This window comes from Melospiza georgiana, chromosome 15 (assembly GCF_028018845.1).
Source record: "Melospiza georgiana isolate bMelGeo1 chromosome 15, bMelGeo1.pri, whole genome shotgun sequence".
NCBI classification, from domain to species: Eukaryota; Metazoa; Chordata; class Aves; order Passeriformes; family Passerellidae; genus Melospiza; species Melospiza georgiana.
Genome location: NC_080444.1, coordinates 14,148,769 through 14,162,696, shown reverse-complemented (window position 1 = coordinate 14,162,696; position 13,928 = coordinate 14,148,769). Strand labels below are relative to the sequence as shown.

The 13,928-nt window shown below is 45.6% G+C and overlaps 1 protein-coding gene across 1 annotated transcript in view; it reads left to right on the top strand.

Annotated features, from left to right (window-relative positions):
- The window catches only part of SLIT3 (slit guidance ligand 3), a 495,630-nt gene that overhangs the window by 449,498 nt on the left and 32,204 nt on the right, over positions 1-13,928 (top strand). Inside the window, exons 29-30 of the mRNA XM_058034755.1 lie at positions 8,120-8,213; positions 13,352-13,489. Coding sequence (XP_057890738.1) covers positions 8,120-8,213; positions 13,352-13,489 — 232 coding nt within the window. The remainder of the gene's footprint in view (positions 1-8,119; positions 8,214-13,351; positions 13,490-13,928) is intronic.

Here is a 13,928-nt window from a genome sequence, read left to right as displayed (position 1 = left end):
CAGATGCACCTGTTGCATTCCACAGCAGCAGATAATCAATGTTTACATTTTGTTCCTGAGGCATCTCAGCTTCTCAGGAGGAAAAATCCTAAGGAAAGGATTTTTCATAAAATGTGTCTGTACATTTCCCCTTCCTTTCCTTTTTCCCGTTCCCTTCTGTTACAGCTCTCCTCCAGCCCATCACTGCTTTGCTCACAGTCCTGGGCTCAAACACAGAATCTCATCCCTCCAAAGAGATCTGTCCTCAGCCTCTCTGCCCTCTGTGCCTCCACGAGAAGAGGGGTCCAAACATGCACAGAGGAACGAATGGGCTGCACCAAACATGCCCTGGGTGCTTTCACTGCTTTGGTGCTTTGCCTGCTGGTTTATTTGGTTTTGTTGTTTGCTGTGACTTTTCCTCCTCCTGTCTGATTTTAGCAGAAGAAGAAATATGTAGCACTTACACACACACAAAAAAAAAGCCAAACCAAAAACCCAGGAAAGGCATTCCTATTTGCCAAAGATCCTAAAAAGCCTCAACAATGCCCTTGCTTCTTTGTTCTGAAACCTAAAAAAAAAATAATTAGTGGCTTCCACAACTGAAAATAGGTCTTTACTAAAATACCCAGTAACCCATGGCAAAGAGAGGGCAGGAGCAAATGTTTAAAATAGTTTGCTTGCCTGGGAAAAAGCTGCAAGCAGTTTGTATCACTGAAAAAAAAATCCCTCTCAAAATAAATAGTAATAAAATAAAGCTAGGAACTATTTCTGGTTTGATGTGTTTGGAAGAGAAGGCTGAGATCTGTTTTACCTTAGGGGGACCCTGTGGTATCCTGTGGTCTCTGAGAGCTCTGAGCTCTTTCAGAGCCCAGGTCCCTGTTAGTGACTGGGGGCTCTTTTCCTGGAGTGTCCCACTGTGGTGACTCTGCCTGGCCAAAGCCCAGCACCAATGCAGGGAGAGCTGCACCAGTGCAGGCAGACAGCTGCAGGGAGAGCAGCACCAGTGCAGGCCAACAGCTGCAGGGAGAGCAGCACCAGTGCAGCCAAACAGCTGCAGGGAGAGCAGCACCAGTGCAGGCAGACAGCTGCAGGGAGAGCTGCAAGACGCAGCCAGGTGGTTCCAGAGAGCAGCACCAATGCAGCCAGAGAGCTGCAGCTGTGTGGAGCTCATGGCTGTCCCTCTGTCCTGGAGCCCCCCATGGCTGGCTGCTGTGACACCTGTGTGGCTCTGTCCCCAAGCCACCCCTGGGCAGGCTGAGAGGGATCATGGCACTGAAGCTGCTTTTTTCCCCCAAATTTTTGCTACGGGAGCAAGGATGTTTGAGGCGGTGTGGTTCAGCTTGTGGTTCCACAGGGACCTGGGCTGACTAATAAATGCTGAAGGCTTAAACAAGTACTTAGCTATCAACTCCTTTTACATTTTGGAACTTCAGCCATAATTTCCTCAAGACAGAGAAAACTGTGGTCAGAGTTTAGTGTGTTTTCTTCCTTTTTGTTTGAAGGAGTTCTGCCTTACATGGAAGTCTCTCAGTTTTAGTTACTTGGCAGATGTGAAGTGTACTCACTTTCTGCATGAAACACAAAAAGGCACCCACATTTCCCAGTTGTGTTACTGGGAGTGAGAAGTGCTGGAAGACCTGGAAGGTTTGGGCTTTGTTCAAGAGCCTAAGCCCATTCCCAGCCCTGTTTTATGAAGAGAGAGCCACATATCACTGCTATCAGATTGGACTCTTATCTGACCCTCTGGGAGGAAATAGCACAGCAGCTGGCAGGGCTGCAGCCTGTCCTCAGCCTCAGTGTGGGTGTCCTGCTGTGCTGGAGTGCTCCAGCATCTCCTCTGGTCAAACTCCCCTCTCCCAAATGTAAAATGTCATGTTTGTGCAATAAGATATACCAGAGAATTATATACCAGAGAATTCCTCCTTGTTCAGCAGGACAGCATGCCTGCAAGAAAGTGGAATGTCAGCTACTGCTGTCCTGTAGGATGAGCAGAGTGAATTCATCCTCAAATGGGATCTGAGGGTCATTAAATCCAGTCTGTCAGGAAACACAGTGGGAAACAAGGAAATCAGGCAGCTCCTGAAGAGCTGTGCGCTGTGCAGGGGAGCCAGGCTGGAGCAGCTCTTGGGATGGAGCCACCTTGGAGGAGTCTGTGAAGGACTGGGAACGCTCCTACAGAATCCCATGGGAGTTCTGGAGCAAGGATTGCTGGAGACAAAGTATTTTTAACAGGCTCCAGCCCCAGTCCCTGCTCAGATCAGCAGGAATCCACAGGGTGTCCTCTCTGTTAGCCCAGGAGGAACATCTCAGATGTGTGGCATCTCAGGTGTCACTTCTGCACTAGATTGTGTGGATAGCTGAACTGATCCTCAAATTATTCCAAACAACTGGAAAACATCCATAGGAATAAATACAGCTCAAAAATGCATGGTGTCCAGCAAAAGAAGATCTTTCCCAGACACTGTGGTTCTGAGGAACAGTGCTTCAGGCAGGTCACCACCTTGCAGGGGCACTGGAAATTGTCTGGTTCAGTCAATGTTTCCCACACTGCATTGTGTGGCATTTGGCATGTTGAATATGGTTTTTCATACTCCAGCAGTGCACAGAACACATTCCTTCTCTGAGATTCTGAAACACTGAAAGGATCATTATTTCCCTGCCCAGAGCTGGTTTTACCCATGCTCCCTTTGCTGAACCTTAAGCTTAGGGAGAATTTCTCCTTGAATCTGAAAAACAAGCCACTGTGGGAATCCCAGCATGGAATCAAACTTAAGGGTTCACACTTAGCAGGTCAAAACCTGGTAAGGGAAAACCTGGGAGTTTTTAGCAATTAAGACAGGATAAAAAGCATAAATAACTCTTTTTGCCTGCTAAGTATTGTGGGCAGTGTTTGTCAAGCAAGAGCAAACTTCAATGATCATGCAGAATTTACTCTGCTACAGTGTGTTTCAGGTGATTTCTCTTATGTTTTTTTATCTAACATAACAGCATTTGCTGCTGAAGGATTTTCACAGAGTTTCTCATTTGTTCATTGCAAGTTGAAATAGTTTGGAAGTAAAATTTTTTTTTAAATTATTTTCTTAGATGAGCCTCAAATCATTTTCATCAAACATCAACAACATTCCTTACTGAATTACTTCCTTGGAGGAACATCCTGTCTGTTCCACCCAACCATTTTTAGGTTCAGTGTTCTGAAACTTCCAATTGGCACTGACTTCTTCTTAATGACTGAACAGAGAGAAGGGGGAAACAAAACAACAGCAAACATTTCTTCCAATGCAATTTATTAGATATAAAATGAGTAATCTCCTATGAGAAGAACAGCAGAGTGTTTTTTATTAGCAGCAAGGAGACAAATTCCACTCAGGCTCACCTGGCAGAGTTCAGAATGTTGCACTACACTATTTGAGCGCTGGAAAAGTTTCCATGCTGTGGATGCAGGCCAGGCTTTCTCCATCCTTCCCTCACCATAAGCACGTTCCTTTTCTCAAGTAATATTGTGAAATCCTCAGCAGCATATTTACTGCCAGTCCTGCAGGCCCTACTAAAGCTTCTCTTGCATTAAGGACGGGGATATTTTCTGTGTTGTTTTGTCAGTATATTACAACAAAGTATCACCCAACTGACACATGGAACAAAAGAAAAATCGTTGAACTCATTGGTTGCAAATTGCTGCTCTACATTGTCTTTTCAGAACTGCAGTTTCACTTAAAGATAAATAAGTAAAATACTTTTACTGCATCCAGCCTCTCTTTTACTGATTAGGGAGGAATAGCAGAGCTTGGATCCTGGTTTTAAAAGTCTAATGGGGCATGAAATAAATAGCTCTCATGACAGCACAGAACGGAAAAAAGATAGATGATTATTAAACTGTGTGTAAAAGTCATCTTTATTGCCCTATTGTTGTTTTGGCTTCGCTCTGAGACGTGGGGAGGGCTCAGAAAAGCCTGAGCGTGTTTCTTGGCAGCTCTTCATAGGCAATGAGCCCTGTGGAAAGCCCCACGAAATTCATGATTCTGTTGAAAAATAAGGCCAGGAAAATGTTGCAAGAGGCAAAAAAAAAAAAAAAATCTGTGTTTCTTTAAGACAATGTCAGCAAAGGTGACAAGGGAGGTGGTTTTGAAGGAGCAGAATTCCTTGGCTATTGTTCAGGGATTTTTTTTCTCTTTCTATTTTTTTCCTTTTTTCTATTTTTTTCTTCTTGCATGAGTTACGAGCAAAGGGAGATCCACCTGTAAAGTTCCACCTGTCACTATAACTTGGTTGTAATCTGAAAACTGAAATATTTTGTGGTTTATCAGACTGCTCTTTGTTTGCTTGCATGTTACCTATTCTCTTCAGATTTGATTAAAGAGAATAAGTGTGCCTTGATGGAACAAAAGATTACTTGGGATTAAAAGAGTTGCTTAACTCTTATAAAATAAATGTAGATGTGGTTTTCCTCTCTGTTTTATAGAAGCCCTTCAGAAACCCAAACTGGAGCTGTGATTTGAGAACATGTAGGAGAGAGGAAAATGGGGAGGTTGGATGGTTTTCTACACTTGAGAAAGCTTTGCACTGAAGTTCTCTCTTGTTTTAGCATGATCAAATATCCTGCACAAAGAGAAGCAGTGCTGCTAGGAGCTGGCCCAAGATGAATGTCCAGTCTGTTTTTAGGTTCACATAACTATCCAGTGAGAAATTTGGACTAGACCTTTAATTGCTGCACAGAGAAGCAGCCCTGTGTCACTCCAAAAAAAAAATGAGGATCACATTTTTCCTCTGATACTGACATTAAAGCGACCAATGAATATTGAGCTCTCAGGTCTGAGGGCAGATTTTTTGGCCCAGATAATTTTCTGAGTGAATAAAATATGAGAAAGACATTGTGTGGCTGGTGCCTTGGGCTTTGCTTTTCAAAAAGTGTTTTATTTCCCTGGCATGCTTTCTGCAGCATCTACTGAACATTGGTGGCGCCTGAAATAATGACCAAGAGGTATTTTCTTCCTGAGATGAGGCTGCTCCAGTTGCTCTAGAGCTCCCAAGTGAGCTCCCTAATGAGTGATAGATGGGAAAAATAACAGGAAGGATCCTTAAATGTTCCAAGTTTTGCATGAAAAATATCTTTTTTTTTTGGATGCTGTGTTTGGTACCTAGCCTAGAATTCTCCTACATTTTGATAGTGGTGTCTTCAGAATGACACAGTGAGTCATAATATTTGACATTTGGGGAGATTTTTACTGGATCTCTAAGCACTTGTCAAGACTGTTCAGAAGAATACTTTAAGAAGAATTATGATTTCCTTTGAGAGTTTTGATACTGTTCATATTTTTTTAAAGCCTGCTTCCTTTGCTTCAAAACAAAACAAAGGAAAAAATAGAAACTTCAAAAGTATGTATTGACCATTTATAGTGCAAGGACAGTTGAAGGCATCTATCCACACTCTCTTCAGTTATTAGAAGGCCTTCCAAAATTATTTCCAGCTTTAGCCCATTTGAGCTCTTTTCATGTCACCAGCCAGTTAATCTTTTAATGTTTATTTTCACATGAGATCCATAGCACACGAGGGACATGGGGAATATCAAGATGACAAACTGGCAGCTCTCCAAGCTTTGTAGCAAGGTGTGACCTGCTCATGTTCAGGTCTGAGGGAGTGCCTTTGTTAGTTTTTGGTGTCCTGTGGGCTTGGGGATGGCAGTGAACAGACCTGTCCTGTATGGGGATACAGTGTGGGTAAATGAAGGTGGTACAGAATGTAATTTTATCCCCTAAAGAGTTGCAGCTGAACCAATTACTAAAGATTAGGAGCAGGCCTGATGTTAACAGGCCTGTTAACAGGTGTCAACAGCTGTCCCCAGTGTTCACAGCTATAGGAACTGAACATCTCTCATTGCTTTTGAGGAGCAGCAAAATGCAGTGGCCAGCCCCAAACCCAGATCTGTTCCCTGGTTCCCATGGATCTGCAGTGTTCAGTTTCCTTGGCACATCCCCTTTCCTCAGCTGGATATTTTCATTGTATTTGCACAGGGTTTGTCCAGGGCTGTGAAAAGATTTGGTAGCCTGTGACTGTGTTTGCAGGGGTCTGAGGATGAGGGAAGAGATGAGGATCTGACTCCATGTTTCAGAAGGCTTGATTTATTATTTTATGATATATATTATATTAAAACTATACTAAAAGAATAGAAGAAAGGATTTCATCAGAAGGCTAGCTAAGAATAGAAAAAGAAGGAATGAATAACAAAGGCTTGTGTCTCGGACTCTCTGTCTGAGCCAGCTGACTGTGATTGGCCATTAATTACAAACAACCACGTGAGACCAATCCCAGATGCACCTGCTGCATTCCACAGCAGCAGATAATCAATGTTTACATTTTGTTCCTGAGGCTTTTCAGCTTCTCAGGAGGAAAAATCCTAAGGAAAGGATTTTTCATAAAACATGTCTGTGACAGTAGCCTTTACCAGTGGTGGCTGCCTAGGATCCCTTGGCTCCAGGTGGAATTGCTTGTCCTGTGCACAATAAACTGCAGGATGCCATGGCAGACTCCCCTGGCAGTGCCAGCCCAGCACCAAGCCAGTAGGGTTTGTATGGCCCACAAGGATGGGGTTTGTGCTGGAGGTGCCCCCTCCCATGGGTTGTGTTCCTGCTCTCATTTACACTTGACAGCTCTCAAAAGCAGATCTAGGACACATTCATGTTTGAAACACACAAAAACAATTGACAAACACATGTTATACTTCCATTCTCAGAGGAAGAGTCATACCAAGAGCTGTGTATCTTGTGCTGGAGGGAGGCTGGACACGTGGGAGGGATAACCTGACAGAGCAGTAGCACCTGGGGGAGTTAACAAACCACACCTATCAGCACCAGAGTAATCCTCAAAACTGTGCTCTCAGCCAGCTCACCAGATCACAGAACTGATAAAAGATGGATAGTTCTGATTTGCATTTTCCATCTGAATTTTGATCTTTGTGGTTTGCTTGGCTTGTGTTTTCAGGTGTTTCTCTGTAACCACTAGAGTGTAGAGAAATGTGAGGATTTTTGAGAATGGCATTTCTCCCAGGACAGGTGGAGCTGCAGCTCCATGAAAACCTTCCAGAACAATGCCAGCCCACCAGTGCCTCCCACATTATCCTTTTTCCCCACCATTCCCATGGCCTGTTGGTTATGTGATGATGTGTACTATGTACAGGCACAGAAAATATGTGTAACCTTGAAACCCTGCAGATGTGGTCCTCTGGTGGAGCTGCACAGGGGGTTTGGAACTGCAGATTTTTTGGGGTTCCATGCTGGGATTACCTGACCTTTGCTTTCCCTGCAAGGCTTCGGGAGGTGTGGGATAGGTTTCTGTGTGATTCTAGGGAAGGCAATGATCTCTGTGGTCTTTGGCTGCATCTCAAATCCTGGGGTACTGAAGTGTGACCTAATAATTTAGAACTCAAAGAAGGATTGTATTTAAATAAACTATCACGGCTTGAATGTTCTACAGCTATTAATTATTAAAACTTATACAAATCCAGGGAGGTTCATGGCATGTTATACACCAGACCTAGAAACAGCTCAGCTGGGCTTACATGAGGTAGATTTTTTTTTCTGAAAAGACATCATCTCCTGTGAGCACAATAGAGCTAGTACTTCTCTTATAAATAGTGAATGTTTTATAATTGCATGCAGTCCTAAAGCTGGTTCCTATTATGGAGAGTCACAGAGGTTCTGGGGGGAGGGTTTGTGGCTTGTTGTTCTTTCCCAGAATGATGTCCAATCAGCTTCTTTGGCAGTGTATTAACCATGGCTGAAATATGTGCCCGTGTGAAAATGTTAGGGTCCAATGAGCAACTTCACTTTTGTGTCACTTTCTTGCTTTGAAACAAGAGGTTCTGGGTCAGGAGCTGCCCATTTGATCCCTTGTCTGTCTGCAAGTGGAGTTGATAGTCAGTGCTTTTACAGCAGGCTTTCAAACCCCTGTGACAGGAACAGTGTGGTCACTGCAGGTCAAAGGAGCTGATTTAATGAAGTCTCACGTGCCCTCAACAAGCAATTTTGTCACTTCCTGCTGAACTACTGAGCTGTCTGCACGTGGGGAGATTGGCCATCCCTGGACATCTTGGGTGTTCAGCATTGTTCAAGCTGTGTCACAGCTTTTTTTGCTTTTCCTTTCCCTCAGGTGAGCTGTGTGATGAGGTGATTAACCACTGTGTTCCTGAGCTAAATCCCTGCCAGCACGAGTCCAAATGTGTTCCCCTGGACAAAGGCACCAGGTAAGAGAGTGTGTGTGTGTTGGTCTCTGCACAGAGGGCACATTCATCCATTGGCTTGACTGGAGTTGTTCTGGCAATGAGTGGGGAGCAAAAATCTCCATAATTAACACAAACAATGCAAGGCTATATACATTTGAGTTTTCTGTGCCACATTTTAACTTTAATCCATACATAAATACTTTTCTAGCTTTCTGTGGTTTACTGAAAATAATGGATGTACCCTCAGAGCAGAGGAATTATTCTGAAATAGAGCATGGCAATAGGAGAATTTATGGAGCAGTCACTGCAAAGCACCTTATCCTACATCACAAACCAAGGAGAGTTTCCTTATGTGATCCTTGGGGCATTTATAAATTCAAGCCGTGTAAGAGGAGCCTGAACAGATCAGAGCTGGTGGCTCCAGCTCAGGAGCTGCCTTTTCCATTGGCTTTGCCTGGCTCATCTGGGCTTTGGTGATGTCTGTGTTTGCATTTTCCTCTTGAGAATGACACTGGCTGTGTCCCAGGGGTGAGAGAAAGCCTCGTGTTCTGGATGGCAGCAAAGCACCAGGAGCTTTGGGCCTGGGGACTTGGAGAGGTGGCAGTGGCAGCGTTCATGGCTTGTCTCAAGAGGGACTGGCAGAGCAATTTAGCAAATGGAGACAGCAGGAAAGTCCAGCTCTGTGAAAACCTTGTCAGGAAAAGACCTCAGGAGACAAATCCACAAGAGGTCAGTGCAGAATGAGCTGCTCTCTCTCTGCCCCTTCCCCGAGGCTGTTTGACAGGGCAGCCCTGGGGGCTCACTGATCCCCTCGGGGGCTCTGTCCTCTGCCAGGACAGGGAAGGTGACAGGCTTTGCTCCTCCTGGCAACTTCCAGCTGGCGTCAGATTGCGTCCTGTGAAGTGACCAGCATGTCAGAACAGCGTGAACTGCCACACAGGACATTTCAGGAGGGTTAGAAGGAAATGAATCAAAATCTTAGAGAAGGTGGCTATCTCAGCTGACTCTCTGCTAGACAGGCAGTACAGCACCAGCCTTTCTTTTGGGTGAAAAGCCTCCAGACAGAAATGTTTCCAAATCTTGGAGAAGATGAAGCTATTAAATGGTGAGGACGGTTCCTGAACTGATGTGTAGGCCCCAGACAAGGAGGTGTGTCCCAGTGCATCAATAGTTCCTGATGTTCTTTCCAGGTTTTGTTCCCAATTAATCCATCACTTGGTTAATCCAGCACTTTTGGGTAATTCAGTAGCTACATCATGTTTTGAGGTGAAGGCTTGTAACTCAAATTGCCTTCTTTTAGAGCATGGAGGGGTGCAGGCAGCTGTGAATGGTTTTCCCATTGCTGGAAGCATTGTCATACCTGCCACCCAAAGAATTTGAGTAAACAAGATACTTTTTCTCACATGCTTGCTAGCAAAGTGTTCTTCACAGTAGGGCCACTAGCCCTTGAGGGGAGCTAAATAACTGCTTTTGAGTATTTTTCTGCTACTCTTTGTTGTGTTATTCTTCCCACTATTCATAGAACACTGTCCCAGACATCTTTTATGAAAAATCCTTTCCTTAGGATTTTTCCTCCTGAGAAGCTGAGAGACCTCAGGAACAAAATGTAAACAATGGTTATCTGCTGCTGTGGAATGCAACAGGTGCATCTGTGATTGGCTCATGTGGTTGTTTCTAATTAATGGCCAATCACAGTCAGCTGGCCTAGACTCTGAGACACAAACCTTTGTTATTGATTCTTTCTTTTTCTATTCTTATACTCTTTCTTTTATATTCTTATATTCATTTTTCTGATGAAATCCTTTCTTCTATTCTTTTAGTATAGTTTTAATGTAATATATATCATAAAATAATAAATCAGCCTTCTGAAACATGGAGTCAGATCCTCGTCTCTTCCCTCATCCTCAGACCCCTGTGAACACGGTCACAGAACACTACAGAAAAATCCATTATTTCTTTATTCTCCTGTCCCATTTTGCTTTCTAGCAGCCAAACTTGAGAAGTGAAGGAGCCTTGAATGTAGAGGTGTCCAAGCATTGCTATTTCCTTCATACTTTGGTGGCACCAGACCATTCAGAAATGAGCCCTCAGCAGTTGTACAGTGATGTGTGGATGCTGCTGGGGCTCTGAAAACAGCAGCCTGTGCTCCTGTGGTGCAGGATGAGGCTCCTGAAGGAGGAATCTGGCTCCTGTCCATCTGTCTGTCTGCTTCAGAGGCAGGGAGTGTCAATGGCAGGAGTGCGCTGGGCATGTGAGCAGGACACACCAGTCTGTCTGTCCTGCTCTCAGCTCTGGTCAGTCTGCAGCTCTGCAGAGGGAAGAAAAGATGACAAAGACAGGGAAAAAAAAAGATAGGAGACCAAGTTATTTATTGATGTGGGGAGGGAAATTCCATCCTGGCCCTGCCATAGGAGCTGTGATTCACGGCTTTAATACAGCAGACATTGAGTGCATGCAGATGCAAATCCCCTCAGATAGGCCAACAATTTAAATACCACTGGACATGTTTTAGGCTCTCTGTGATACTAGGAATCTTGCCATCACTACAAGGCTGTAGGAGAAAACAAGATTTCAACTGTAGTGGTATCAGATGGTCACTGGGAAATGAGATATCTAATAATGTAAATTACTCTCTTGCCGGGATCAGAACATCAAAGTTTCTTTGCCACCTCCTTTACTACATCAGATTTTACTGATGGACCCTCAGTCTGTGTGGGACTGTGGGATAAGGATGGAGTTACCATGCCCCATTCCCTGATGGCACAGACCCTGAGTTTCTAGGAGATGAGGAACTCATGGGGCTGAATTTCTCCCCTCCTGGACTTCAGGCAGGCATTTTTTGGTAGCTTCAGTTTAGATGTGACACTCCAAGAGCTCAGAGAAGACTGACCCAAAAGGAATTCTATGCTTCTAAAGCCAAGCTTGGAAGCAAACTGGACTATTTCAGGGTGTCTGTGGCTGCACAGAGCTCTTTGCTTTTGGAGTTAAATTTGCAGGTGGCTTTCCTCCCTTCCAGCCTCCACATCTTTAGTATGCTGTTACTGTATAGAAGAAGAGTAGCTTTCTATATGCCAGAAAACAAAACAAAAAAAAACAGCCTTTAACACAATGAAATTACTTCCAAAAAATAACTTCAAGAAAGCAGCATGTTTTTCCATTCACTGTATTGATGTTGGAGCATGATATAAATATACTTTATTATTCTAAAGCTTGGAATTATTACCTGACAGCTTAAAATGCTGATTTAATGCAGCCCCGCAGAGAAAAGTGGTGGTTCTGTCATTACTGAGATAGCCAATACACATCATAAAAGTGATGCATGGCAGCCCTGAATAAGGAACTGCACATTGTTCATTATTACATCACTTTATATTAGGACTGCGGGGATCAATAAAAAGCAACAGGATTAAATGCTGCCAGTTCCCCTCACAAAGCCTTTTGATTGACACTGTTTCCTTGCAGGTGTGTCTGCAATGCTGCCAGAAAACACTGCCCATTTCTTAGGGTTTGGGGCAGGAACACCTCTTGTTTTTTGCTCTTTGCTCTGATTTGCCATCTTCAATATGTTAACCACAGTATTCCCCGAGGCAGCAAGGTGTAAAATGGCAATGCACACATGCAGAGGTGGGAGATGGACCCTGCTGTGGCTGCCAGGTGATGGTGGGGCTGTCCTGGAGGGAGGGCTCTGCATGCCCCTACCCCTGCCCAGGGACAGACCAGGCTGTGCCCCATCTCCTCCTTCAGCCAGCCAGGCCGTGCTCTGCAAGGAGCTGGAGCTCACATTCGGTGTGAGTGACCCTGGGTGGGGTGGCTGCTGTCACCCTGCAGCCTCTCTGGCCACTGGCACTCACAGGTGACACTGGATCCTGCAGTGCCACCCGGCTCAGCCCTGGGAGCAGCCAGGAGCTGTCACTGGGGACAGCACAAGGAGGCTGCCTGCGAGTGGCAGTGGTGTTTCCTCATCACTCCTGTGTGTCCAGCTCCTCTGAAGAGATTTCCCCCAAGTTTCCTCCTGCATTTACCCCCCCAGGCTGCTGGCAGGGAGGAGGAGGAGTGGACCAGATGAAGAGATTGATGGAGCAGTAGCCTCTCTCCTGATGCCACATCCTCAGCTTTATAATGTCTCTCCTCTTCCAGCTCCCAGTGACTTCCACACTGTGTCCAGCCACAGGCTCTAGCAAGAGCACAAGCCTCTCCTTTAGTGCTGAAATTCTCTGCAGCTCTTCCCCTGATTTGCTTGAAGTGCCTTTTGTTTTCCAGATGTGCAGCATCCAGCTGGGAGGACTAAAACGTGTTTTATGGACTAAAGAGTGTTCATGACTAAACATTGCCTACAGGATAGATTCAAAAAAAAAGGCTGCTCAGCAATCCCAAAAGATCTGATCCAAGTCAGAGACTTTGAGATGCATTTTCTATTGTCAGGTTATAAACTTCTGCAGTACTTATAAATAGAAATGCTGATGCAGCCTTTGTATAGCACACTTGAGAATTGTATCAAATGAAACCAACAGGCAGTGTCTGCAGGTCTGGGTGCATCCCACTGTGCTCCATCCCACGGTGTCACCCACCCCACAGCAGAAGGTGCAGTGTCACCGTGGCAAAGGACACACTGCAAAGACAACTTTGCACTGCTGCAGCAGCATTTTGAATGGAAATGAATTTTGCCAATGAATGGAAAGCAGTGGCGGTCTCAAAACTTGGTCTTTCTCTCTGAATTTGCTGAGGTTTATAGCTTGTTTACAGACTCTTTTGGAAGGTGGACCCTTCCTGTGTACAGAGCCAAGCTCAGCCACCCAGCAGTGTGCAGGCACTGGCAAAATCCTACTGTGGGGCATCAGGGGCACTGCCCTTGCAGAATATTGCCCCTTATTCTGTAAGGCCAGGGAGGGGATTGTCACCTTTAGCACAACTGGGACTCTGCAGGGTGAGTGCCCCTCTCACAGACTCGGCTGAGGAGAGGCTGGAGGATGCTGGTGCTTTGCTCCAGTGGGATTTCAGCAGGCTGCAGAGCCTCAAATGCAGCCAGCCAGGAGGGACCTGGGCAGGAGCTGTGCTTGATGCTGCCAGCAATAACTGCAAACGTGTCCCCACCCCAAATCCCACAGGTGCTGGGCTGCCGGTGTGAAAGGAGCCATTAACAGGGATGTTGTGCCTTTCAGGTGTGAGTGCCTGCCGGGCTACAGCGGCAAGCACTGCGAAGTGGATGATGATGACTGCGTGGGACACAAGTGCCGGCACGGCGCCGCCTGCGTGGACGCGGTCAATGGCTACACCTGTGTGTGCCCGCAGGGCTTCAGGTACGGCACGGCTCGCCCCGAGCCCCCCCAGCCTCACCAGCCTCTAACAGCAGTGATCTGACATCCCCATCAGCCCCTAACCCAGCCCTGATCTGACACCTTCATCAGCCTCTAACCCAGCCTGATCTCCCATCCCCAACAGCCTCTCCCAGCACCGATCTCCCATCCTCACCAGCCCCTAACCCAGCCCTGACATCCTCACCAACTGATCACCCAGCCCTGACATCCTCACCAACTGATCTCCCATCCCCATCATCCTCTAACCCAGCACTGATCTCCCATCCCCATCATCCTCTAACCCAGCACTGATCTCCCATCCCCATCATCCTCTCCAGCACTGATCTGACAAATCCCCCCTGTGAACAGGTGCCTGTCCCTGCTTAAAAGGAGGTTCTAACAAGTTAACTGGATTTTTTTGCTTGGAAAGCAGTGATTTTGG